The following is a 26,603-nucleotide window of genomic DNA, read 5'->3' as shown; positions in this document are numbered from 1 at the left end:
CCTGGTTTCATTACCAGAAATGTATGATATCAATATAATTTACTTACTAAAATCACTAAGCCAGGGAGGTCTTTTGGATTTCTTCTTTGGTTTCGATCCACTGTAAAATAATAAGCAGAAATTAATACTTGAATAGTTGTTGGTGAATTAGATCGCTGAGCAATTACCATGGACCTTTTCTGTTGCATTTCTGTTTCATCTCAGCATGCAATGTTAAAGGGAAAAGTACCAGCACGTTACGAATGAGACACATACAAATATATAAGACACATATATTATTTGCGTATTGACCAATATTTGCGTATATTGGCACGCATTTCGTACGCATTTCGTGCGTATCAGCTCAATATATTAGCTTGTGCATGGTAAGAAACCTAAGTCAATTCTCAAAATCTTGAGTTTTTTTAAAAGAGGTGCAACTGTTGAAATAAATTGGGAAGAGAAACGATAATATTAATAAGTTCAAAATGACTGACTGCAGACATTGGCCCTTTCCAAAACACAGTTCATTCATCATGTAGTTTTGAAAAGTGCCACAGTTAGAACAATCACCAACACCAAGCATGACATGTAAAGTAACATAAGAAAAGAAAAAAAGGAAGCATGATAACCAATGCATGCCACTAATCAAATGGGCGATTTATGTCACTGATGTTAAAATCCATTCTCAAGCAGTTCATACAATTGACTTTGTTATACCTCGGTAACAAGTTGTGAAGTTTGATTGGTCGAGAACCAATCACGTGCCGTGCAACAAATACACATGTACCATGGCTGCACAGCGCGGCGGGTAACATGAATGATGTTAACCTGTGTACATCAACTTGATCGTTCCCACCGTTGGTCGATTTCCAGCAATTAGTACGAAACGGCCGCGGGTTCGAGGGAACAGTGAAGAATGGTTTCTTATTTGAACAACTGTTGGTCTGCTTATTAAACTATGCATACACCGTCGTTATAATGTTTGAAGATGACAACATAAATTCGAGAAGAGGAATAATCATGTTACCAAGGTATAACAAAACAATTGTTGCATGCTGTGATTTGGGGTCAATGGGTTTTGTACACCCTCGGGGGAAAATGGCACCCTCGGCTTCGCCTCGGGTGCCATTTTCCCCCTCGGGTGAACAAAACGCCATGGACCCCGTCACAGCGTGCAACCAATGTATAAAGTAAGTCTGGCACATATTCTAAACATTGGGGCTTGTTAAAGAGCATGACTTTGTTACCTTCATGCATTATTGATACATTGTGTAGAAACAACAGTGGTCCCAAAATGCTTGATTTTGCGCAAAACTTGCACACAGTCTATGCAGATTTTCTAGCATCAAGCATGATTTTTTGCATCGTTACTTTCAGGAAAAATGCCACAGCAAATTAGTAAGAAGCAGCATTTACATGTATGTCAGGTACTTTTCACCCTCCTATTTTTGGTACCAATTCAGTGAGTTGACCTACCATTTGAAACCTTTCTACTGCCTGTGTTATGTATGGTGGCTCAAATTAAGCACAGAACTATTTGTGTACCGTGTATGTGTATTCACCATATGATATCATTTTACAGGCTAGCATAATTTATCTGTCATTCAAAACCACAGCGGACGATATTGAATGGTCAAACAGTAGGAGGGTTAAGCCAAGTAACCAAAGCACTATGAACAAACAATGGACCTCACTGCACAATTAAAACAAGACATAACTACATGCAACTTACTGAATATACACACAAATACCGATGCCCTCTTTTATTAGCATAGTGGCAATGAGTTTAGCTCTGGTTAGACTGATCAGTGAGCTAACGTACATGAACATATAGAGACTTACTTAGTGTGTTTATCACAAGATGGTCGTAACCACTTTGGCCGCTCTGAAGGTCTACAACAAGAAGTAAATGAGTACATACAGTATAGACCCTTGTGCAACATTTTATCACTGATTATCGACAAGCTTGCATGTTGTCGACTCTTGGCTATAAGGTCGTTGTTACAGTTTGTATGAATTTAGGCAAAATGCTTTTGTGTATTTTTGAGCTCAGGAGCTGGTAAATATTGATCAAGAATGGTCTCCAAAGTAATAATTTGGCAAAAAGAAATTATTCATTTTGAATGATATTTGATGAAATTGATTTTTTTACCCAAAAATAAATTAGCATTTTTCAATTGAGGCCAGCTTGATTAAATAGGATGTGAATTTGCAATTAATAACCTTATAGCACTGAGCTGACAATGTGATAACGTCTGCTGCACAAGGAAGAAAACATAAAACAGACCCCTTGCATATTATGGAGTCACACTCTCACAAAGCGCCATCCCCGAGGTCAATAGGAGGCAGATCAGTGGATGATAGCTGTACTTTCTGCATAAGAACGTGCACTTCACCTCAGTGTCCTCCTAGCATTTCGCATTATGCAAGGGGCCTATTGAATGCTATAGACCCCTTACACAGCACAGAACACTCCCTCGAACAAAGTGCGTCCACTAATTCCATCATTTTGGGAGTCAAATCTTTAGTGCATGTTTGTGCAAGACTTTTGACTCTCAAAATGGCGGGCAGGATTGGCGCATGTGAGTGCACTGTGCAAGGGGTTTTATTGACCCAATTCACCTGTCGTCATCATCGAATAATCTTGAATGCGCCACATTGGTGGGCAATGTCACTGTGCGTTATTCAGTGAGGTGCGCATTTTAGGTGATGCGGTGTTTACAACTGCAAACCAAAATGGTGAGCATGGCACAGTCACCACGTGTGACGTGCGTGCAAGGGGTCAATAATAGCAAAGTACAAGTAATAGAACAAAGGTATCTACAGAAAGTGGGGGAAAACTGAGAATCAGAGGAAATGATTGAAGTCAGTACAAACTAGGAAACGATCCGGGCAGTAAACATGGAGTACTGGGTCCTGGTTGGATGAGGGTACACAACTAAAGAAGCTACACGAAAACATCTCAACTCTTTGGAGGCCATTCATCTCTTTTTAATCATCACCATACGCCCAGTTTTTGCTTATCTTTGTAATTGTTTATCTCTTTTATTTTCAGGATTTTTTGTAAAGTACATAACTTTTCTTTGACCTCTTGCTGTTGCTCTTGTTTGGGCATAAGTAGGTCAAATCTTGCCGATGTTTACGGCTGCTATTGTCTTTAAAGGCAACAGATGCAGCATGTAAGTTCACATTTTTGACAGGGTGAAGCACTGAGAGCAATTACCAACAGGTAGGCCTCAAATTTGCTTTAAGCTGGCCCTTCTTTGGGTTACAGTTGCGTCAACCTCAAGTGTCAGAGATATTGTGATGAGTTAAAAAATCCAAAACAAGTTGTATGGTTTACACGCACGGGATTGGTCTATACGCACAGGGCTTGAAAGGTTGATGGAGCTTATTGGCCTTGTCACACAGAGCAATTTTTTACTCGGCAACTTGGAGGCCACTAACTACACTGCAAGCTTATAGAAATGCTGTTGTCATTATTAAAAGGAACACTTCAGTAGCACAACAGATATTTGTCTACACTATCTTACTGTCCCCCAAAAAGTTATGGGGAAGTTAAGGTGTGAGTGTTTTTTTCCTTCTTGGAGATTGCCTGGAACTGGTTACCTGTAAATTGCCCCGTGTGACACGGCCTTGAAGGATTTGGGTACTTTTTGTAACACAAAACACAATGTCCACAGTTTGAAGACAATGATACTAGAAAGCATACCTTAAAATATTAGTTGCTGAGGTGCTGCAGTTTTTATGAAATCAGTAAAACGTTGAAAATAGGGTTTTTACATGCTAAAATAATTTTCGTCTCATGATCACTGAGACAAAAATTATTTTCATGACATTGTTTTACTCATTTCTCAAAAACTACAGCACCTCAGCAAGTAATATTTTCAGGGAAGCTTTCTACTATCATTATCTTCAAACTGTGTAAGTTTAGTGTAAATCTGTGGACATTGTGTTTTTTGTCCTACAAAAAGTACATAGACCCTTTAAGACCAAATCAAAGCCAGGCATCCAATAAATGGTAAAACCCCCCAAATTATCCTGATCTAAATGTGACGTAATTTTTTGAACAGATAATTTTGTATAACTACCTAGTAATGCTTTGCAACTGTTTCATCATAGATGGCTCTTCTGTGTTGTGATCCTCCCCCTCTGGTTGTGGCGGGCTGTTCTCATAATCGTCTGGTCTTTCCTTCAAGACTACAGTAGCACGTCCAGACCTGAGGGCGGGGGAAGGAAAACAAAAACATACATATAAACTATCATCTGGAAAGAAGGGCTTTTAAGCACAGAAAAATCTTGCTTAGCGAAAATCAGGTTTCCAACAAAATTCTATCTAACTCTATCTAACTGCATTCAGCAGCCACTGCCAGAAACACAGGGAAAAACTGTAACTGTGTTCTTTTACATGCATTACACAACATACGGGACCTATGACTCTCTGTCCAATCCGAAGGATGAAGCAACGTTTAAGTGTCTTGCTTAAGGACACAAGTGTGAATGGGACTCGAACCAACAATCTGCTGAACAGAAACACCAGAGCTTGAGTCCAGTGTTCTTAACTGCTCAGCCATGGCACGCCCAAAAGTCCAGATACCCAGGCGCTCCCCCAATTACCCACACCCACTAAAGCAGATTTTGTTTTCCCAGCCCTCTCCACAGACATTTTCTTGTCACGCTGCTAGTGTCTAATATTAATATTTCAATATTTTGAGTTTATATAGCGCTGTTTCACTCCCGAACGGGTGTCTCAAAGCGCTTCAAATTATTACCCCTGGTCACTGGGCCTTAATTCACTCCTTAAACCATCTCAGCTCCCTGGGGAGTAAACAGCCTCGTGCAACAAATGCGCTACTCAGCTAAATCAATCACAAGAACCAACTCTGCCCCTCACAGGTACCCATTTACCCCTGGGTGGAGAGAAGCAATTATATTTATAGTTAAGTGTCTTGCTCAGGGACACAAGTGTCACAACTGGGATTCGAACCCACCCTCTGCTGAACAGAATCAGCAGAGCTTGAATTCGGTGCTCTTAACCGCTCGGCCACGACACCCTACATAAATAAGCAGTTCTATGAAACAGGACCATCGTTAGAAACAAACTCCACCAGAATAAAACTTGATTCAGCAATCACTTACATGACATGTTTCCCAGATGGTGCTTCTTGAGTCTTCCTCGTGGGAGACTTCGAGGATGCTCTCGGAGTTGCGTAGATCTCCACGCTCTCATCCACGACGGGGATCTTGATGTTATCACTAGAGCACTTCAGAATCTTCGTCTTACTCCGCGTGAACTCCGGCCGACCTACCTCCGCCTCACCGTCCGTCTTACCAGAGGGTCGAGGGTCAGCTGTCGATACTTTCATCGGAGGGACCCCCTCCTTGGAAAAGAGCTCACGATCGATTTGATCGCTTAGTTGTTGTTCTTGAGTATTACCGTGGGACCCGTTATTGTTCTTTTGCAACTGCTGTTTCCTGTCCCGTTGTTCATCTACTGCTCTTTCATGTTTGTTACAATCCTGGCTAGAGGTGAGTCTTTCGTGATCGGAGTTGTTGATGTTGAGTGTTGTGTTGTAATCGAATACTTGATTGCCACATCCTTTGTCTACTTCTCCTTCCCACGCTGTCCTTCCCTTGATGAGAATCTTTAGATCTTTCAAACCGATACTGAGCTCCTGTATACAAATAAACGAACAAATAAAATGAATTTACAAAAATTTGCGTTTAAAGGCAAAGTATACATTTGGTTTTTGTAACTATTTGATTGTTTGAATCCATTATAGATGTATACAATAGAACTAACATGTGGAAATTTCTATCAAAAGATGGTTGCGTATTTGAGATAACGCCAAAACTACGGAACAAGCAACTGCCTCACCACAGTGTAGTAACAAAGTAATATTTTCTCAAGTCAAGTCAAGTCACAAGTCCTTTTTGCTCCAGTGAAGTCAAGTCACAAGTCAAATTTAAGGCCTGAAATCCCACATCATAGTATGCAGATGTGTTAAACATGACTTACTTTCAGACTTTTGTTGTAGTTCCAGACGTCAATCCTTGCTATATCCGTCCCCATGGTAGGAACATTAAACGCTAACTCTAGACTTTGGCCTTGTTGATAGCAGCAACTCCACATGTTTCTCTCCTTGGTTGTCTGAATTCAATAAGAACAAAATTATGAAATATTTATAAGAAAAATCAATAAGGAAAAACAACTATGGGGCTGTTCCCCACAATAATAATAATAATAATAATAATAATAATAATAATAATAATAATAATAATAATAATAATAATAATAATAATAATAATAATAATAATAATAATAATAATAATAATAATAATAATAATAATAATAATAATAATAATAATAATAATAATAATAATAATAATAATAATAATAATAATAATAATAATAATAATAATAATAATAATAATAATAATAATAATAATAATAATAATAATAATAATAATAATAATAATAATAATAATTATAGTAATTTTTTTAGCGCTTTATACACTTAAAGGGCGTCTCAAAGTGCTTCCACATTATTACCCCTGGTCACTGGGCCTTAAATCATTCCTTAAACCATCTCAGCTCTCTGGGGAGTATACAGCCTGTGATGACAAATATGTAGTGCTCTAAGCTAATCAATCACAAGAACCAACTCTGCCCTCACAGGTACCCATTTACCCCTGGGTGGAAAGAAGCAATTATAGTAAAGTGTCTTGCTCAGGGACGCAGGTGTCACGACTGGGTTCCAACCTACACTCTGCTGAACAGAAACACCAGAGCTTGAGTTCAGTGCTCTTATCCGCTCGGCCCACGACAACCCATGGCTTATACGAATAGCCTCCTTACTCACAGCTTAGATTGTAAAACAAATTCCAGTATCATTGTTATTGGTCACTTGCTTGTATTGTACCACTTTAAATTTGTCCAAATGATTCTGTCTTTACTTTTTGTGAGTACGAAATGATATAGAATTGAACTGAAACTAATATCTTTCCTTTGAAGAGTACTTCAATGGGCAACAATGGGAAACTTCTGGGGACACTAGGTGGCAGCAGACTTACCAGGTAAATCCATTGTTCTCGGTATTGTGCGCATGCTCAGAACTATGTAAATAAAGGAAATTTACCTGGTACCACCTAGCATTCGAGAGACTCCCAATGTGCTTTTCCTACCTTAGCTTTTCCATTGACGACACAACCAATGTCACCTTTGACCTCTCTGTATGACCCCACCAGCTTGACTTGGTCAGCATTCATGGGGATTCTCTTCCCATTGAGGTCAAAGAACTGGACGTCAGTCAGACCGATCCGACTTGGATGCCCCCAGTTGGTGGTAGCCACCAACGTGACCTCTGTGCTGGAAGCAGACAATGCCGAGGGTGGGGCTTGTTGACTGGAACTGGTTAACGCTGCACCCTGCTGAATACAAGAAAACACCATCATCATGTAATTCGTTTTTAACCTAACAGCGATGCGTATAATTAAAGCTACTGTACACTAATGATAATTACTCAAAATAATTGCTAGCATAAAAACTTACTCGGTAACGAGCAATGGAAAGCTGTTGGTAGTTGTGGGAAATGGCTCCCTCTGAAATAACGTAGTTTTTGAGGTAATTACTCATTCAAATAATAAAAGACTTCAGGCCTGAAGCCTTTTATTAGGCATCTGAAAGCACAAAACTGTGTGCAACAATGGTGTTTTTTCTTTCATTACTCTCTTGAAACTTTGATGACCAATTGAGTCCAAATTTTCACAGATCATTTGTTATTTTATGCATATGTTGGGATACAACAATTGAGAAGACTTGACATCTACCAAAGTAGTCCAGTGCTTTTTAAGCACTGGATAATCACTTGGGTGGGATTCGAACCCACAACCTTTGCATTGCTAGAGCTGATGTCTTAAGACTAGACCACTGTAGCGGTAGGTCCCATGTGTTGTGAAATGAATGTAAAAGAACCCAGTTACACTCTGTACAGTCACATGCAATTTTGCCATTGGGTCACGAGTTGTGGTTTTAATAAAATAGAATAATAATAATAATTACTTATCGCTAAGAGAAGGGGGTCTGCCTAGGTGTTTCTTGCAGTGGCTGCTTAAAGCGCCGCAGCACCTTGTATATAAATTCAGTCTCATAATTCAAACAAAATTAAAAACCTGTAGTAGAATGTTGCTGTCTGTTCAAGCACAATGCATACATGTAACTCAATTAATCAATCAATCAATATAAAAAAATTATAAAGCGCCAAAATCAAAAGTTTGCTCTAGGGCGCTGATGTATTCTCTGATGTAATGTGGAAGTTTACATGTATTCTAGATTCTGGGTTCGTATAAAGAAAATGATCTATCGGCAAAAGAGACATAATGGGTTCTAGGCACAACAAAGTGTGGTGAACAGTAGGCTTATCATCGAAGTCGTTGTTGTTTGGTATTTATTTGGAGCATGTTCGTGATATAGGCGGGAGCTTATTTCCAGTATGCTGTTTAAAACATAAGCATGATGACCTTGCAGTTGATTCTTATCGTTAGAGACATGGACTACATGAGACTATATTATTATTATTTTATTATTACAAAGACTCTTGACTACCTTTGCTCTTGGAGCCAACATTGGTGTAGTGAACATTGCAGATCTGTCAGTGTCCCCCTCTGCTTGGGGCATGTCTGACCATGTCTGACCACCCTCTTGTCTGGGTGTGTTGACAGGAGTTACCTCATCGCCAGCCCTGGCTGCTGAATCCTCTACCTTCCCCAGAGCAACCAAAAGCTTCCTCTGTGACCTGAGTGAATTATCAAAGCGACATTGATAGTGGGCATTATTGTGACACTTCGTTTTTTCTTCAAGAAAGACTCTGGTAGAAACGCCAGGCCTTCTTAAGAATGTTCCTCAGGCTTGTGAGCTACAGTGATTAGATTCACTTTGGTGGCATTTTTTTTTAATAAAACAATGTTTTTAAGAGCGATGGCCTAATATCACAAGGCCTGAAGGCTGTTTCAAAGTGAGGGGTACACCTAACTGATTTGGGCTATCGACCCAGTTCAGCTGCTACCAGGGGAACATTGCCACTCCCTCAGGGGGCTGAAACAGGGTTATCCCCCTTCACAGTCTGTAAGGATGTAGGCATGGGTATCATCCACTAGGAGCCATCTACTCCTAGGGCTGAAACAGGGTTACCCCCTTCACAGTCAGTAAGGATGTAGGCATGGGTATCATCCACTAGAAGCCACCTACTCCTAGGGCTGAAACAGGGTTACCCCCCTTCACAGTCAGTAAGGATGTAGGCATGGGTATCATCCACTAGGAGCCACCTACTCCTGGGGCTGAAACAGGGTTACCCCCTTCACAGTCAGTAAGGATGTAGGCATGGGTATCATCCACTAGGAGCCACCTACTCCTGGGGCTGAAACAGGGTTACCCCCTTCACAGTCTGTAAGGATGTAGGCGTGGGTATCATCCACTAGGAGCCACCTACTCCTAGGGCTGAAACAGGGTTACCCCCCTGCACAGTCTGTAAGGATGTAGGCATGGGTATCATCCACTAGGAGCCACCTACTCCTAGGGCTGAAACAGGGTTACCCCCTTCACAGTCCCTAAGGATGTAGGCATGGGTATCGTCCACTGTGAGCCACCTACTCCTAGGCCTGAAACAGGGTTACCCCCCTTCACAGTCTGTAAGGATGTAGGCATGGGTATCATCCACTAGGAGCCACCTACTCCTGGGGCTGAAACAGGGTTACCCCCTTCACAGTCTGTAAGGATGTAGGCATGGGTATCATCCACTAGGAGCCACCTACTCCTGGGGCTGAAACAGGGTTACCCCCCTTCACAGTCAGTAAGGATGTAGGCATGGGTATCATCCACTAGGAGCCACCTACTCCTAGGGCTGAAACAGAGTTACCCCCTTCACAGTCCCTAAGGATGTAGGCATGGGTATCGTCCACTGTGAGCCACCTACTCCTGGGGCTGAAACAGGGTTACCCCCCTTCACAGTCTGTAAGGATGTAGGCATGGGTATCATCCACTAGGAGCCACCTACTCCTGGGGCTGAAACAGGGTTACCCCCTTCACAGTCTGTAAGGATGTAGGCATGGGTATCATCCACTAGGAGCCACCTACTCCTAGGGCTGAAACAGGGTTACCCCCTTCACAGTCCCTAAGGATGTAGGCATGGGTATCGTCCACTGTGAGCCACCTACTCCTAGGCCTGAAACAGGGTTACCCCCCTTCACAGTCAGTAAGGATGTAGGCATGGGTATCATCCACTAGGAGCCACCTACTCCTGGGGCTGAAACAGGGTTACCCCTTCACAGGCCCTAAGGATGTAGGCATGGGTATCATCCACTAGGAGCCACCTACTCCTGGGGCTGAAACAGGGTTACCCCCCTTCACAGTCTGTAAGGATGTAGGCATGGGTATCGTCCACTGTGAGCCACCTACTCCTGGGGCTGAAACAGGGTTACCCCTTCACAGTCTGTAAGGATGTAGGCATGGGTATCGTCCACTGTGAGCCACCTACTCCTGGAGCTGAAACAGGGTTACCCCCCTTCACAGTCTGTAAGGATGTAGGCGTGGGTATCGTCCACTGTGAGCCACCTACTCCTGGGGCTGAAACAGGGTTACCCCTTCACAGTCTGTAAGGATGTAGGCATGGGTATCGTCCACTGTGAGCCACCTTCTCCTGGAGCTGAAACAGGGTTACCCCCTTCTCAGTCTGTAAGGATGTAGGCATGGGTATCATCCACTAGGAGCCACCTACTCCTGGGGCTGAAACAGGGTTACCCCCTTCACAGTCAGTAAGGATGTAGGCATGGGTATCATCCAATAGGAGCCACCTCCTCCTGGGGCTGAAACAGGGTTACCCCCCTTCACAGTCTGTAAGGATGTAGGCATGGGTATCATCCACTGTGAGCCTGGCTGGTAGAGCAGAATGCACAAACTGCCCAACTTTTTACGAAGCAATTATGCTTTGCTCATAGTCACAAGTGTCATGCCTGCGATTCAAACCCATACTCAGCTGCTGACAACACCAGGGCCTAATTTCATAGAGCTGCTAAGCACGAATATTTGCTTAGCATGAAATTTCTTCCACGATAACAACAGGATTACCAACCAAATTTCCATGTGATTTTCAGGATAAGCAAACAACAGCTGATTACTAGTAACAAGCAGTATGCAACAAATAGAAATTTTGTTGGTAAACCTGTTTTTATCAAGAAAGAAATTTCATGCTCAGCAAATTTTTATGCTTAGCACCTCTATGAAATTGGGCCCAGAGCTTGGGTGAACTAGACCGCTTGGACACGACCATGCCAGGGTTTCACTACCAGAAATATATAATAATAAAAAACAATAGGGTAATTTGTGTTGATAAATTATGTAATGATTTACCACCAACCATACGGTCTTGTGGTAACATCACTATATTCAAACGAGAGTTAAAGACACACCTGTTTTTTTAATCATGTCTATCTTTGTTGCTTTGCTTTTCGTAATGGTTCATTGTAAAGCGCTATGATTATGTTTTTTTGACTTCTTTATTTTTATGCAAGTCCCCAGACACACAAGGCCTGAAGGCCACTTCAAGGTGTGATTTTTTCCAGAGGCCGTTGCCACCTGCTCCTAGGGCTGAAACAGGGTTACCCCCTTCACAGTCCATAAAGATGTAGGCTTGGGTATCATCACTCCGAAGTCTGGCCGGTAGAGCAGAAAGCACTACCTCCCCAATTTCACGCAGCAAGTGTCACGACCGGGATTCGGACCCACACTCTGCTGATCAAACACCAGAGCTTGAATCCGGTGCTCTTAACGGCTCGGCCATGACACGCCACAAGGAATAGCGCTGTACAAGCACTGTATATTCTAATTATTATTATTATATTACTACTATTATGATAAATTATGTTAACTCACCTAGCATCCATCTGTTTGACCTTTTCAAGTACAAACGCCACCTTGTTTTCGTCTAGATTCTGAGATGACATTAAATCCTGGGTTGACGTTAAAGCTGTTACAGGCTCTGGCTCGGCTGCTGAGTGGTTTGTTGAAGCAACTGAAGAGGATCGAAGCGCTAATTGCTGTGAAGGTAGCGGAGAGTTGACCTGAATGCGACCAGAACCACAAGATTCAAACACAATATTCTTAACAGTAGTTATAACTATAATAATAATAATAACTTTAATAATAACAGACTGTGTTTTTATCCTTACATTGATGAGCTATGTCTCGTCACAATAGCTAGCCCGATGGCTAAACGTAGTTCAAATCCTTGTGTTAGCAGCGGGTACCGCAATAATATATGTTAGTTATGCATTGGGGATAGATTAGCATGTTGAGTTTTTTCATATATTGTAGTGTTTTCTCTGAAACATCCCCGTGCTGTACATGGGTCCAACCTGTGTAAGTTTGGCTGACTATTTCACACTACATTTAAATCTGGCATTGACCCTGTGTAGAGTGCATGATCCGTGTAGAAAACTGACCCTGTTGTGAGGTAGGTGGGTCGAGTATTTTTGACCTAGAAAATAACTCTTGTAGCGAAATAGCTGATTTCATGCCCGGGCAGTAAAAAGGCAGAACAGATTTGAAGCGTGTTGACATTTTACAAAATCAACACGGATTGGAAACATGTAGCTTTCGATATGATTATAGATTGATAATGTGAAACAGCTTTTTGGCTTTGTTGAAAAGATCTTGCATTTTGTCTTTGTCTGAAGTACCTTGGCAATCTGCTGAGGTGGTGCGCTCCTGCTCCCACTGGTAACTTTCTTAGCTGCTGCTGCCTCGTTCTCTGCCTGCATAGCTCTCTGTATAGCTGATAAGTCATCTGAAGCTTGCCAGTCTCTATCGGAGCGTTTCTTCTGAGAGGAAAGTGGTCTGCTGGAGGAAGGGGCTGCACAGAGAACGAAGGGGGAAAACAATCTTAAGATAAAAGTCAATTTTCCAAAGTCAGAGATCTGAACTGAAAGCAAAAGACGGATTTTTAAAGTAAGACAGTCAGAATTCTGCCAAAGGTCGAGGAATCTCATCCATGAATTCTGACAAACCTTGGGTGTATCAGAAACAAGTGACTTTAGATGGGGTTAAGGAGAATAGTATTTTTGGTGTTTTGGCCACAGCCACTGCTGAAGCAGTGACCCCAATTTAAAAAAAAATGGCTACCATTTTGAAAAGTGGAGACCTTAAAGTTTGATACTTGCAACGATGCTATTTTTTAGCTCTTAGACCCTGCAATTTTACACAGACACCAAAATGAAGACTCTACTAGAGACCTTAAAGGAACACGTTGCCTTGGATCGGACGAGTTGGTCTATGAAAAGCGTTTGTAACCGTTTGTTAAAAAAAAGGTTTTAAAAGTATAATATAATGATCCACACAAGTGTCACTCAAAATTGCACGGTTTTCATTTTACCTCGCGAACTAACACGGTTGGCCATTTTTTTGGAGCCAAATTTTTGACTCCCATAAATGGCCGACCGTGTTTGTCGACGAGGTAAAACAAAAACCACGCAGTTTCAAGGCATATTTGTGTAGATCATTGTGTTCGACTTTTACAACATCTTTCTAACCATATTGATTTTATAACAAACGGTTACAGAACGCTTTTCAAAGACCAACTCGAACGATCCAAGGCAACGTTAAAGTTCCTTTAAACTTCCCAAAATTATGATACGAAATTACAGGCCATTTCAGACATGGCACTATATCTAATTATACGTGTTTAGGCCAAGTAAACAAAAAACATGTTTCGCGTCCCCGCCCGCTTCCTTTTTACAGGCCGCCTCCTTTTTTATTTTACTTTTTATTTTATTGTTTTACGCACATTATTATTATTTTTTTTTAAATAGGGTTATTTTAAATGATCTCAGCAAAAACAATCTGAATGTCTTGTCTGAATGCCTCGACTAAATTGTTTCATTTATGTTTTGTGTATTTCAGCAGTAGAAAAAACATTGGATATTTGACATTTTAACAAAGAATGGCGGCCATCTTGAAATAAAAAATAAAAAATAAAAAGCCCCTCTTCCTCCTTTTTTTGAAAAACACGGACGTGAAACATGTTTTTTTTTTTACTTGGCCTTATGTATAAGATACACATGTACCAAGTTTTTTACCACAGAAATGATAGCACCTATCTGCTACACTTTATCAAAGCTATCATTAAATTGAAGTATTTCTTAAATAAAACTTCTGGCATCACACAGTTTAATATTGGTGAAAGAGTTTCAATAACAGAATCAACTGAAAGAAGATTGTAGTTTGAATGTTTTTTGAGGTATAACAAATTGACAATTGTTTCTTAGCAAGAGACGATTTGTTTATTAATTTTTTGGCTACATCTGGATTACCTGAATCGGCCCGCAGTTCCCGAATCTCCACTGGTTTCCTGGCATTGCTAAGACCTCCAGGGACTTTGGCTTGTCTGGGTACCATGGCAACCTCATCCACGTCTGGTTTCCTCCTAGAAGATCACATTGTTCAAATAAAAAAGTTAACTTAAAGCTTAAACTGGGTCAGGAAGTTTTTTCTTATTTTGATTTCGGTCTTGTAAAAAGAACTCTGGTCCAGTAAACATTTTGAGAGCCACAGGCCATGTGGTCGTTTGGATTTTCCCCTCCAATTCATACCCTGAAGAATCATTATTGTATAATCGTTATTAAAGACATTGGACACTATTGGTTATTGTCTAAGACCAGTCTTCTCACTTGGTGTATCTCAACATATGCATAAAATAACAAACCTGTGAACATTTGAGCTCAATCGGTCGTCGAAGCTGCGATATAATAATGAAAGAAAAAATACCCTTGTCTCAGGAAGTTGTGCGCTTACAGATGCTTGATTTCGAGACCTCAAATTCTTATCTGAGGTCTTAAAATAAAATTCGTGGAAAATTACTTCTTACTCAATAACTGCGTTACTTCAGAGGGAGCCGTTTCTCACAATGTTTGATACTATCAACCTCTCCCCATTACTCGTTACCAAGTAAGGTTTTATGCTAATAATTATTTTGAATAATTACCACTAGTGTCCACTGTCTTTAACATTTCATCGCTCAAAAATAATTAAATTATTGTGAAAGAAAGACTTACTTTGCTGATAACACTTGTTGTCTGGGACCTGTTGAAGTTGAAAGAGGAGGACAAAAGTACGCAAGTTATAATCCAAAAACAAATTAGGTTTAGAAAATTCAAATGTGTGTCTCCCATTTTGCATTGGAACTCTATTAATTGGAGACTGACTTTGACCTTGGAGCCCCTCTTCAACAAAACATGCAACAAATTAAAAATGTGATTCACCAACGGTTTCCTAAAATTATGTGGATATTAAATATCCCAGTACATGAAATATGACGCAGTTAAGTTGCAATTTACACAACCAGAGAGTTTAAACAGTGTATTCCCATTGTCTTATCATGAACATCGAAGGAAATGAACAAAAAGAAATACAGAGCAAATAACATATTTGTTAACAATGCCAGCTAGAAGTGACATTCTGACACCGGGTGTTGCCTCACACGGATCCACATTATGTTCAATACTTATCATAAACTTTGCTGACTCATGTGTGTACCACATTGTACCCCAAAAACGCTTCCTGATTTATGCTATGCATCACAAAACAAAATTTGACCTTGGAGTCCCTCTTCAAAGGGATTGTGAATGCTTGATAATTGGAACCCACTGTTTCAATCCTATATGGTTGTAGCAATATACCATAAAACTAACCTGTGAAAATTTCATTTCAAAAGATGGTAGGGATTTTTAGAAAGTGCCAAAAATCTGGAGCGGTTATGCCCATGCAGGAAGTCTAACCCGAAATTGGAATACACAATCTGAATCTCAGACTCAATTTTCTGGGGATAAAAAGTTGTTCCATTCCCGCAGTACTTTAAAAAGAATTTTTTTCTTTCTTCAAAATGCATTATATTATCCAAAGCTTCTTTACCCAAGTATGTTTTTTATTGCCATTAATTTTCAGAGTCATTACCAGAGGTATACAGACCCTTCAATTGGTCACTTTGTTTCCAAATTCTGACTTAAGTATTAAATTTGAGAAGTCTCAAAGCTGACCTTTGCCGAGAGCTGCAAACTCTAGTACAATCATGTCTCCATGTTCCAGCCTGACGTCACGTTCCAGACTGTCTCTAAGGATCTCAATATCTTCCTCTATATCGTCCTCTGCCTCTTTACTGTCGTCACCCATGTCTTCCTCCTCATCTTCCCCTTCGGATGATGAAGGACTTCGATCAGACTCAGGATGCTGAAGAAGAAAACATTATTTGGGGTTAGACAAGGAAAAATTGACTTGAGCGAGATTTGAACCAACAACCTCCAGTTTATCTCCTAACATATATGCATCTTAGCTTCTTCAACAATATTGTCAAAATTGTTGAAGTAGTGATGATTTTTTGGTATTAATTTGGCCTACCTGATGATATGTGATACTCCTGCGTATATCTGCATTGGCTTCCAGACTCCTTCTTAGCATCTGCAATTAATGAAACACACAACAGATTTAAGGTTTTTGTTTCATGACTTTTAGTGAAACAAACTTGAAAGTGTTCTACAGGATTTGTAAGAATAAGAAACATCATTGTTTAGTTTCTGAAAGCTTATTATGAAGTTCATACTAGAACCATAGTTGTGTGTGAAAAATGTCCTTCCGAATAGCTGATTTCGGTTGTTACAACCCAAACCAAGGACAATATGTCAACAATGAACAAGCTGAAAATTGTGCACGGTTTTTCACAACTTTCCCCTGAATCACACAACGGATTAAGCCAAAATTTTCACTGGTGGATGGTGGGGTGGATTTCACAAAGAGTTAAGACTAGTCTTATCTCGAGTTAGAACGCGTTACTCATGCTAACTTAGGACCAGCCACACGTTTTTAGTATCTCCTAGGACTAGTCCTAAGTTAGGACTAGTCTTTAACTCTTTGTGAAATCGACCCCCGGTTTGTTATTTCATGGTTGATCACACAAAACAAAAAAGGTTGTCTCTGCAATACTTTGTCAGCTCTACCAATCCTGTGTAAGACGCGAGTCCAATCAGAAACAGTTTTACTCAAGACGGCCCAAAAATATCCAGCACGACTCTTCCGCTTAGAAAGCTGAGTGCATTGAAGCATTAAACAAACGATCCCCTCAACCATGTAGTAAATACTGTTACTACTTCCAACCATTTGGCAACCAGCAAACGGTTGGTCAGCAGTTTCCATTTGTACAGCGTGCCTAATACCTTCAAAGGGAAGGTATACTTTTGGGAATAACTCTTAAAATTAATGGCAATTAAAACCTTTGATTAGTAGCCTACAGCTGCTTTCGATAGTATAAAACATATCTAAAAATTGCGACCACCTTTTGAAATCATATTTTCAGATGTTAGTTTTATTGTATACATCTACGTTTGTATAAGAATAGCATGGTTCGAAAAAACCAAAGGTATACTTTGCCTTCAAGGCAATGACAAGCACAATATGCTGATCCGTTTGAGATAACCGCAACTATTACCTTGACATCTTCAATACTTAGAAGCAGATGATCACTGGATTCATCATCATCATCTTCATCGGAATCTTCCTCCATCTTAGATTTTCTTTTCCCTTCTCCTCTCTCGCGATGATCGGCTGAGTCAAGAGAGAAAACTTTAGGATGAATCACGTCAACATCAATCGGGTAATAAACCTCACTCTTCCCCAATAAGATTAACAATAAGCTTTTGCACTCTTACCTTTACTAAACTGTTCTGCATCTACCTCAATGTCACTGTCACCATCGCTGGGTCCCTCAAGGATCAGTGTTAGGTTCTCAGTTATCTGATCAAATAGAGAGAACAAATTTGTTAGTCTGCTGGATCTGGGATAAAGAAATTTTGTTTTGGTTTTTTTTTGGGGGGGGGGGGTTAAATGGGATGGAACATCTCGACTGGACATTCTTAAAAGGGAGGGTAATTTCTCACAACCATAAAAACTTACTTGGTCAGAAGCACTGCAGCTGTTGATAATGTATAATAATAATAATAATAATAATAATAAAATAATACAAAGCATTTATAAGGCGCTATACAAAGAACAGAGGGCCTAAGAAAGGGAGGGCAACACAATAACAAAAACAAAACAAAAAAATACCAACGACGGGCCAATAGACAAAAAAAAACATAGGAGCAAATTAGGATGAATCTGGGAATAAAAATGTCTTGAGGAGGCGTTTAAACACAGCCAACGACGCAGCTTCTCTCAGACTTGTTGGTAGAAAGATAGATGCAAAACCACCATCAGCACTATCACCACAATGACATACCTGGGTTCGAGTGTGGGTTTGTGTCCTGGTCGTGACACATGTGTCCTTAAGCAAGACACTTAACCATTACTAAGCCTTCGGATGGGACGTAAACTGTTGGTCCCATGTGTTATGTAATGCACGTAAAAGAACCCAGTGCACTTATCGAAAAGAGAAGGAGTTTGCCCCAGTGTTCCTGGCTGTGGCTGCCCAATGCGCCGTAGCACCTTGTAAACACTTATAAGGTGCTACATAATTGGGGCTACATAATAAGGTGCTACATAATTGGGTCGCAGAACTCATACCTTCAATAACCTATCTTTCTGTAACAATGAACATACTAAGCGCCTTGAGTACCTTGTTGGTAGATACGTGCGCTTTATAAGACTTCAATATTATTATTATTACCTTATCATAGTCATCTTGATCAGGTATGTCAGTCCCTTTCTGAGTTACTGCTGTTGTAGAGAGTGATGCTTTCATGCTCTCATAGACCTCAAACTCATCATCATCATAGTCTCCACCCACATCATCAATATCTACAAAAACAAAAAGAACAAATTGTTGCATCAGTGCCAAAATAATGCATCATGATTTTTTAATAATAATAATAACAATAGGCAGGTTCTTATACAGCAGTATATGACACACAAGGGTGTCTCAAAGCGCTCATTATTTGTTTTGACAAGGTAAGAGGATTTATGTTTGAAATGTAAGGCACATTTATTTATATAGAACTATGGAAAGGTTAACATGGTACTGTGGCGCAATATGCTGCCAACCATAAGGATAGGTGTATTGGGTTCGTTTTGCGTACATTACACAGGGTGGTGGCACCATACAGTACTCTTGTCGTGATTTGATAATCAAATTTTAAGGCAAAATGTTATTTGCAAAATTTACTTACGTGCTCCTTTTCTTGACTTGACCCTCAGCTTCTCTCCTTCACTGGTTTTGATGTCAAAAGATTGCTGTAAAAAGAGAGGTTGGAAAATTGATTTCTGTTATCACTTTAGCCTCGTCTGAAGATCAATTTCAATCTATTTTCTTTTAATCTTTTTTTTTTTTATTATTGTTAACTTCCAAAGAGATGCTGTACAGGGAATATTGTGATAGTCATTGAGGAAAACATTTAATTTCCATAAAGGGTGAAAAGATCCATGATTTCCTCATGTCTCTATGCACAACACTAGGCACATGTTACACCTCAGCAATGGCGCGCGGTGCTCAACATTTGCGCGCCCGGTGCGCGTCATATTGGTGAGAAGAAGCATAAAGCCTGGTTTCGTGCTCAAACACACTCATAGGAGGAACCAGGTCAGACACACTGGTGGTTCATTTAAAATGAAAATATCTGCAGAAAAGACAGAGGCTGGCTACAGACCTACAGTGGGAAAGAGGTTGTTGTTACCGATAATACATAATAACAGGGTTAATACCTGTAGCCAGTTTCTCCTCTGCACTTTAGTTGGTGCTGTCTTGGCTCGACTTGCATCAGTCACTCCCTCCTCTTCCTGCTCCTCATCAAGGAAACCATGGAAGCTCCTCACTGGACGTCGAGGCTTGTCTAAAGAATGCCAAAAAGGACAATCAAATATGTTTTCTAGTTCATCTCATGCCGTCACCTACGACAAATCTCGGTCATGCCTATGGTTAGACCAGACAAATCTTGGTTGTGTGACTGGTTATTCCAGACAAATCTTGGTTGTGTGACTGGTTATTCCAGACAAATCTTGGTTGTGTGACTGGTTATTCCAGACAAATCTTGGTTGTGTGACTGGTTATTCCAGACAAATCTTGGTTGTGTGACTGGTTATTCTAGACAAATCTTGGTTGTGTGACTGGTTATTCCAGACAAATCTTGGTTGTGTGACTGGTTATTCCAGACAAATCTTGGTTGTGAGACTGGTTATTCCAGAAAAATCTTGGTTGTGTGACTGGTTATTCCAGACAAATCTTGGTTGTGTGACTGGTTATTCCAGACAAATCTTGGTTGTGTGACTGGTTATTCCAGACAAATCTTGGTTGTGCGCATGGTTAGACCAACTCTATATCTTTGGCTCTTGAAAGAGCAAAAACCCTGCTTGTCTTCAGCACACACACAAAATGTACACATGGTTGTACCCGCAAGTTTAGCATTCATATATAGTTTCTTCTATTTATCCATACCATGCTTAGCTTCAAGCAATACTTATAATTATTATAATAAAAAATGAAATGAAATGAAAAATATTTCTATCCCCTCTACACCAACCTCCAGCAGTGAGTGGTTTCTTGGTGTTAGGTCGCCGAGGAGAATGCTTCAGAGTTCCCCCAATGCCTAGTCTTGTATTAGCTCCGTTGACATAAAGAGAAAAACCCTGCTCCTTCTGTTCAAGCTCAATCTGTTTGTCATCTTTAGCTTTCATTTTCTTCAACACCCTGTGAGAAAGTCATATGATAAACATTATACAACCCAACAGTGCATATCAAGTAAGGATGTGTATCAATAGAAAGGTTTCACAAGCGTATGGATACAGATACAGATACAGATACGGATATGATAACTGTACCCGTTCACGTCAGCCGCGTGTTGGATTCTGTTTCGCAAACTATAGGTATGTTTCACTTGAGTGCGCTCGCATTCATCATGAGTGTTTTTTCTGACAAACATGACCGATAGAGACCCCGTGTTTTATACACTGCATTTTCTCATCGTTTTGCTTGCAAATGACTCACAATTTTCTATCTATATCAAGCATGATACCAGTGAAAGCAACTCCGTGGGAAATGTTTTTTATCTGGGACCAAAAATACAACTAAAAGTCTGAAAACCGGATCCATTTTTCTACGACGTGTATAGCTCCCATATCCGTTGCTAACGTGTGTTCAAAGTATGATAGTCGCGGATACGTATCACGCAAACACACCAAGTGTCGACAGATTGGTATCTGTATGTGTATCCGTACACTTGCGAAACCTCTCTATAGTTACGGCCGAGTGGTCTAATTCACTGAACCCAAGCTCTGGTGTTGTCAGCAGCAGAGTGTGGGTTCGATACCCGGTCATGACACAAGTGAGCAAGGCACTTAACCATAATTCCTTCAAAAGAAGTTGGACAGGTAGAGCATTCTGCTCTGGAGTAGGTGGTAGTGTGCCCCTGTTGACAGTTGATTTGGGTCGAAAGCCCAAATTAGTCAAGTATAGCCCTCAACTTGGAGTGGCTTTCCGGCCTTGTTATGATAGGAATACAAAACAGGAATACAATTTTGACATAGACATTTTCACAAATTACCGGGCGCGCGCGTAAAGCTTGGAATAAGGTGCATTGTGGTCTAGCTGGTGATCAAATTTGATCCATAGCTCTCCCACAATGCACCTCATCCAACAGTTTGCGCTTGCGCAATGGTTTGTGAAAAGGTCTATGCAGTGTTCTCACTCATATTGTTGTCGCAGTGGTATACAGAAATTGTTTCAATTTGCTTTGCTTGTTTTTTTTTGTTTAACTTGTATGTGGTGTGGTGTATACTTGTATGATGGTCTGCCACCATTGTTTACATGCTAGGACATGTCTTTTGTCACATCCGGTTAAAGGTCACTGGGTTGATCACACAAAAACAGATCACTACATGTACCTACGATTTTGTCAGCTCTACCAACCATGTATGATACCTTTAATTTTAATATATTTAATTATTAGATGGCATTTTAAACAGTGTTTTTAAGCTTACCTGTTTTTCTGTTGAAGAAGAAGTAGGTACTCATCATACTTGTCAGGTATTTCTTCTTTAACTGGAGGAGACTATACAATAATAAAACGGTTGTTTTTGTTATTGTTATGCAATCCTGTTCAGGGCTCAAATTTTGAACTGACCAGATTTTAGCGTCGGGCCAGTAAACTCATGACTGGATAAGTCTGTCTGTCTTGTGTCTCTCAATTGAGTTTAAAATACCTCTCTGTTTAACTATCTAAATTTAACCCAAAATGGCGCTCGAATGTTGGTTTATTGAGTCTGTTACAAATCTGTCAATTATGTTGTGTATCAAAGTACACTCACCTACACGACGAAGAAAAATCTTCCCTTAGTGTTTGTTAAAATAAAACAGTGAAACTGTGTAGATACTTCTTTCTCATTTAAATTCTGCAGCCGATTTCACAAAACGCTAAGATTAATCCTAACTCGAGTTAGAATGAGTAACCCATCCTAACTTAGGATGGGTTCAATTTGTCCTACATATTTGGATACGGAACTAAATCCTAAGTGAGGAAGAGTTTGGTGAAATCGACAGCTGGTCTTGTACAATCAATTCTGGTTCCAGTCAAAATTCTCAGCTACAAGCCCTGTGGTCTGATGAAATTTTACCAAAAATTAAAGCCCAGACTGTTTGAGAATACTGGTCTTCGACAATTACCAATAGTGCCCAGTGCCTTTAAAACCAGAACCAAAACAGTTACGTGTTTACAACCGCCAAAACGCATCCTGAGTTTGTTGTTTGTCTGCCTAGGCACGCAGGGTTCTGCCCAGGATTTCTTCCGTGGTGGAAAAATGTTTCTCTGGAAACCATTGCGAGATGGATCAGTTACATGGTAGATCATACAAATACAAAAAAATACAAAAAAGTGCTCAAAATAAATGGCTTTGGATACCTTTCTATTGGTAAATACCCAATTTTAACTTTCGTTGAAAACCTTTGAAAGGAAATTTCAAGTGTATTTCGAAATGTTTTGAAAATGTGTGATGGTCGGAATTACTCAAAACTCTTCCATTGGGTGTTGGGGTACTCTGAGTGACGGGCAGCACCCTGGGCACGTCAGTGCAGTGCAACATCAACTGGCTTCCAACAGTACTAGGGCTAAATATTTACCTGCTCTACGGGAAGTTGCAGAGGGATGTCCCCTCGCTGCCATTGTCTTCTTGGCCCGGCTGAAAAGGAATCAGTAAAAAATGTCAAAAATATAAATGAGACGCCTCATGCTATGCGAGACCCAGGGTCCAGCCCCTGAGGGTCAACGACAAGAGGAATCTGACATGCTGTAATCAAGTGACTTTGGCTTTAGCTATTTCTACTGGCTGCAATGACAATGTTGAAGATTATGACTTTCGACATTAAAGCCATAGCCACTACATATAATATCAAAGCCAATTCAATCAGACAAGGCCAGTCATAGCAACACTGCACTATTGTAGCCAATGGTTCACACTCTAGATAATCAGATAATGGGATTAGCTTCGGGGCCAGTCAGATCAGTGTCTGTGTCAATGTCATACTCTAGCTAGTCACTAGCCCCATAAATCCGTCCAATCCACTCCATATCCTTGTACGTCTCCAGCATGTCTGATATAAAAATCTTTCATTTTGGGGGGTTCAGTTTCCCTTTACCACTTATCAATAATGGTGCGACCAATAGGAGACTTTCCAACACTAGGTGGCAGCAGACATACCGGGTAAATTTCCATTGTTTACGTAGTTCTGAACATGAGCATAATTCTGAGAACAATGGATTTACCCGGTAAGTCTGCTGCCCTCTATCGTCCCAGAAAGTCTCCCATTGCTACACTTTAAGGGACCCAACTAATTATTAGGTTGTGTGTGTGCGCGCTTCAAACAGGAGTAAGTTGTCAGGATTATTGAGACAATTCACACTTAAAATTCATTTGATTTTACCCCAAACCTGTGATATTTTGTTTGAACAAATCCAGGCGTAGGGCTATCGACTAACTTCAGAAGCATTAGATCGGTAAGTTTCACCATGATGAAGATCGTTTCAGATGTTTTTTCTTCAAAAAAGAAAAAGATTGTGATATCAGACATGCTGGGCCTACGGGGCAGATTGGGACCATTTATGGGGGCTAGCTAGTCACCAGAAGCTCAGCTGAGAGGGGCTTACAGCTGGCTGTCAATACCACCAGTTACAAACATCTTCTCTTGCATTTAGGAAGACCTTGTATTGTACAACATTCAGGGAGGTATTTAGAAATATATTCAACATGATGGGGAAAGATTTCCATAATCAGGAAATTTTTTCGATTTGTGTCCATTAGAATATGGAAAGAATGAACAGAAAAAAATTGTTTATTTTCAGTGAACTTTTTGCAGAATCAGGGAGAGTTTGCAGTTCTGCACTGGGATAACTTTCCGTATGAATGGACTATGGTTTACCAATTTTCCCCTCATTTTTACAAAAAGGGATATCTCGTTGAGGTAATTTAGATACTATATTATTTCATATCGAATGAAAAAGAGGTCAGGCGCCATACGGAAACTTTTCCCTGTACTGCCTGCACTGGAGTGTCACTCCCTCAGTCGACTCAACAAGAGTCAATCAATATTATGAGGATGAAACCAAAGTCTACCCCATTTAAAATATTATTAATATTTCTGTATCCCGACACCACTTTTTCATCATTTTTTTACACAACAAACACAACAAATTCGAACAAACATTGAAATAGCTAATTAAGGAATAGCTATGTTTATTTTGGGGCGAAATGCCCACAGCATAAAGAATAACAACAGCATCACAATAAATATCGCAACTGGTTAACCCAATCATCATCAACGCAAAATATTTGTTTCTTACGCCGGTACAAATTCATACTTACGTTCCATGCTCAAAACACATCCAATATGCACTACAGCAGGTTCAGCTATATCGGAGAGGAACTATTATAAGTCATTTCAACATTTTCCTTTTTGATATCTAGCACTAATGTTTTAAATTGTAAACAATAGTGAAACATTCACGCAGAATAAAAATCGTTTACCATCACCACCACAACTACGTACATAGCGGCCTAAATGTTTGTTTTATTCTTTACTCCAATCATTTTTGGGCGTTTACACGACGACTATTTAATGTTTTTTAAAACATTAAAACGGAAAAAAACCTACTTATTACATGAACAGTCGCTGGCTGATCTGACACTAAAAGGCTGATTTCAAGTCAAGCCAGCTTGGTTTAGACTTTTTCAATGGGGTCATCTCTAGGCCTATTAGGGAAAATGTTGAGTTGACTCATTTCTCTCCTGAGATATACATCTAATTTTTCCTCCATGATGTAGCTGAACCTGCTGTATAGTGCATTATTTGATGTGTTTTGGGGAGGGGCAGGACGGTGGGAAAACCCTATAGCCATTATAGGGTCTAACTATTTTTGCCTTTCTGCGCCATTTGCAGCTCATTTGTGTATTTCGTTTTATGCAATTATTTAGGGTTTCAGCCGCATGTAGCTAGAAGTAGAAGAGCTGGGGCCCCTATAAAGCTATGTATTTTTGATAAGTTTAATGGAAAGTAACAAGTTTTTTTTTTTATTGAACCAATACAACTTACCACTGAAAATTTTATTTCAAAAGGGATGCATTATTGAGATATCGCCGAAAATCCCGGGATCGAAAAAAAATTACCTAAACGCAGGAAGAGTAATAATAATACACAATCCGGTGGTTATATTCAAATTTCGGGGGATAAAAAAGTGAAATGTGTCCATACTTTTGAAAAGAATTAAATGTCTCTCAATACGCATTATGATCTAAAGCTGCTGTATGCCTACTTCTTAGCACGAAGTTTTAATTGCCATATTTTTCAGAGTAATTACCAAACATATAGTGAAAAATAAGGGCTAGTCCTTTAGGGGGCACTGGATTGCACCACACTGGTTTTAATATAGTCTAGTCCCAGACTAATTTACAAAGCAAAATGCAATGCATTACGAATGAATGACATCATCACTTTTGTGTCATTTCACCGGATCCACACTTGCAATGAAATAAAGGTCATCATGAATGTAAATTTGAAAACAATTTTTAGTTGGCGATCGTCGAACCGTAATAACATTTACAAGTAGTCATTCGATCTTTCAATGTGGACCCCTATCCGCAACGTTTAAAATAAGTCGGGACACCTGGATATTTCAAACTTCAGTGGGTCGACTTGTTTTGCCAGTCTGTGTGTACGTGGCTTCACACTTCACACACATTGTACTTTGGCCCACTGGCGTGACGTTACGAATTGCGCATAAGGATCCTTCATAAGGAATAATCAGAAAAACATATTTGTTTGACAAACAAAGGATCAAATTCATAGAAACAACATTTGGCAATTATTTACCGTGTGTATCGTCATGCCATTGCGACAAGACATTATATATAGGTATAAGCCTATAAAAACCAGAATGCATCCGATAAGTCTAGACTCACTTCAAGTGTGCACGTGGTGAAGAACATACTACGAGTGGTTGCCACTAAAAAAAAAATAGGCTTACAACTAATATCTTCTGTGGATTGTAATTCTCAGAGTCAGTTTATATACTTTGTTTAAGTTCTATACTTTGACATAAAATGTCTTCAG

The 26,603-nt window shown here is 40.0% G+C and overlaps 1 protein-coding gene across 3 annotated transcripts in view; it reads right to left on the bottom strand.

Annotated features, from left to right (window-relative positions):
- LOC117292531 (protein KIAA0556-like) overlaps window positions 1–25,033 on the bottom strand; it is a 43,778-nt gene extending 18,745 nt beyond the window's left edge. For 2 of the 3 annotated variants that reach the window (XM_033774610.1, XM_033774613.1), the window contains exons 1-22: window positions 24,860–25,033; window positions 23,121–23,179; window positions 21,986–22,056; window positions 20,530–20,696; window positions 19,715–19,842; window positions 19,183–19,246; window positions 18,684–18,814; window positions 17,728–17,812; window positions 17,508–17,623; window positions 16,424–16,483; window positions 16,066–16,255; window positions 15,085–15,112; window positions 14,344–14,456; window positions 12,715–12,887; window positions 11,909–12,096; window positions 8,588–8,777; window positions 7,168–7,413; window positions 6,002–6,133; window positions 5,122–5,657; window positions 4,074–4,202; window positions 1,825–1,875; window positions 48–100 (exon numbers count right to left, since the gene is read on the bottom strand). In XM_033774610.1, the coding sequence (XP_033630501.1) occupies window positions 48–100; window positions 1,825–1,875; window positions 4,074–4,202; window positions 5,122–5,657; window positions 6,002–6,133; window positions 7,168–7,413; window positions 8,588–8,777; window positions 11,909–12,096; window positions 12,715–12,887; window positions 14,344–14,456; window positions 15,085–15,112; window positions 16,066–16,255; window positions 16,424–16,483; window positions 17,508–17,623; window positions 17,728–17,812; window positions 18,684–18,814; window positions 19,183–19,246; window positions 19,715–19,842; window positions 20,530–20,696; window positions 21,986–22,056; window positions 23,121–23,179; window positions 24,860–24,866 (2,917 nt within the window). In that variant the 5' untranslated portion in view covers window positions 24,867–25,033. The remainder of the gene's footprint in view (window positions 1–47; window positions 101–1,824; window positions 1,876–4,073; window positions 4,203–5,121; window positions 5,658–6,001; window positions 6,134–7,167; window positions 7,414–8,587; window positions 8,778–11,908; window positions 12,097–12,714; window positions 12,888–14,343; window positions 14,457–15,084; window positions 15,113–16,065; window positions 16,256–16,423; window positions 16,484–17,507; window positions 17,624–17,727; window positions 17,813–18,683; window positions 18,815–19,182; window positions 19,247–19,714; window positions 19,843–20,529; window positions 20,697–21,985; window positions 22,057–23,120; window positions 23,180–24,859) is intronic. The other variant, XM_033774611.1, reaches the window with a different exon arrangement.
- Between the last annotated feature and the right edge of the window lie 1,570 nt (window positions 25,034–26,603).

Source organism: Asterias rubens, chromosome 7 (genome assembly GCF_902459465.1).
Source record: "Asterias rubens chromosome 7, eAstRub1.3, whole genome shotgun sequence".
Taxonomy (NCBI): Eukaryota; Metazoa; Echinodermata; class Asteroidea; order Forcipulatida; family Asteriidae; genus Asterias; species Asterias rubens.
Note: the sequence above shows the minus strand (reverse complement) of the source record. Positions and strands in the feature narration are given on the sequence as shown.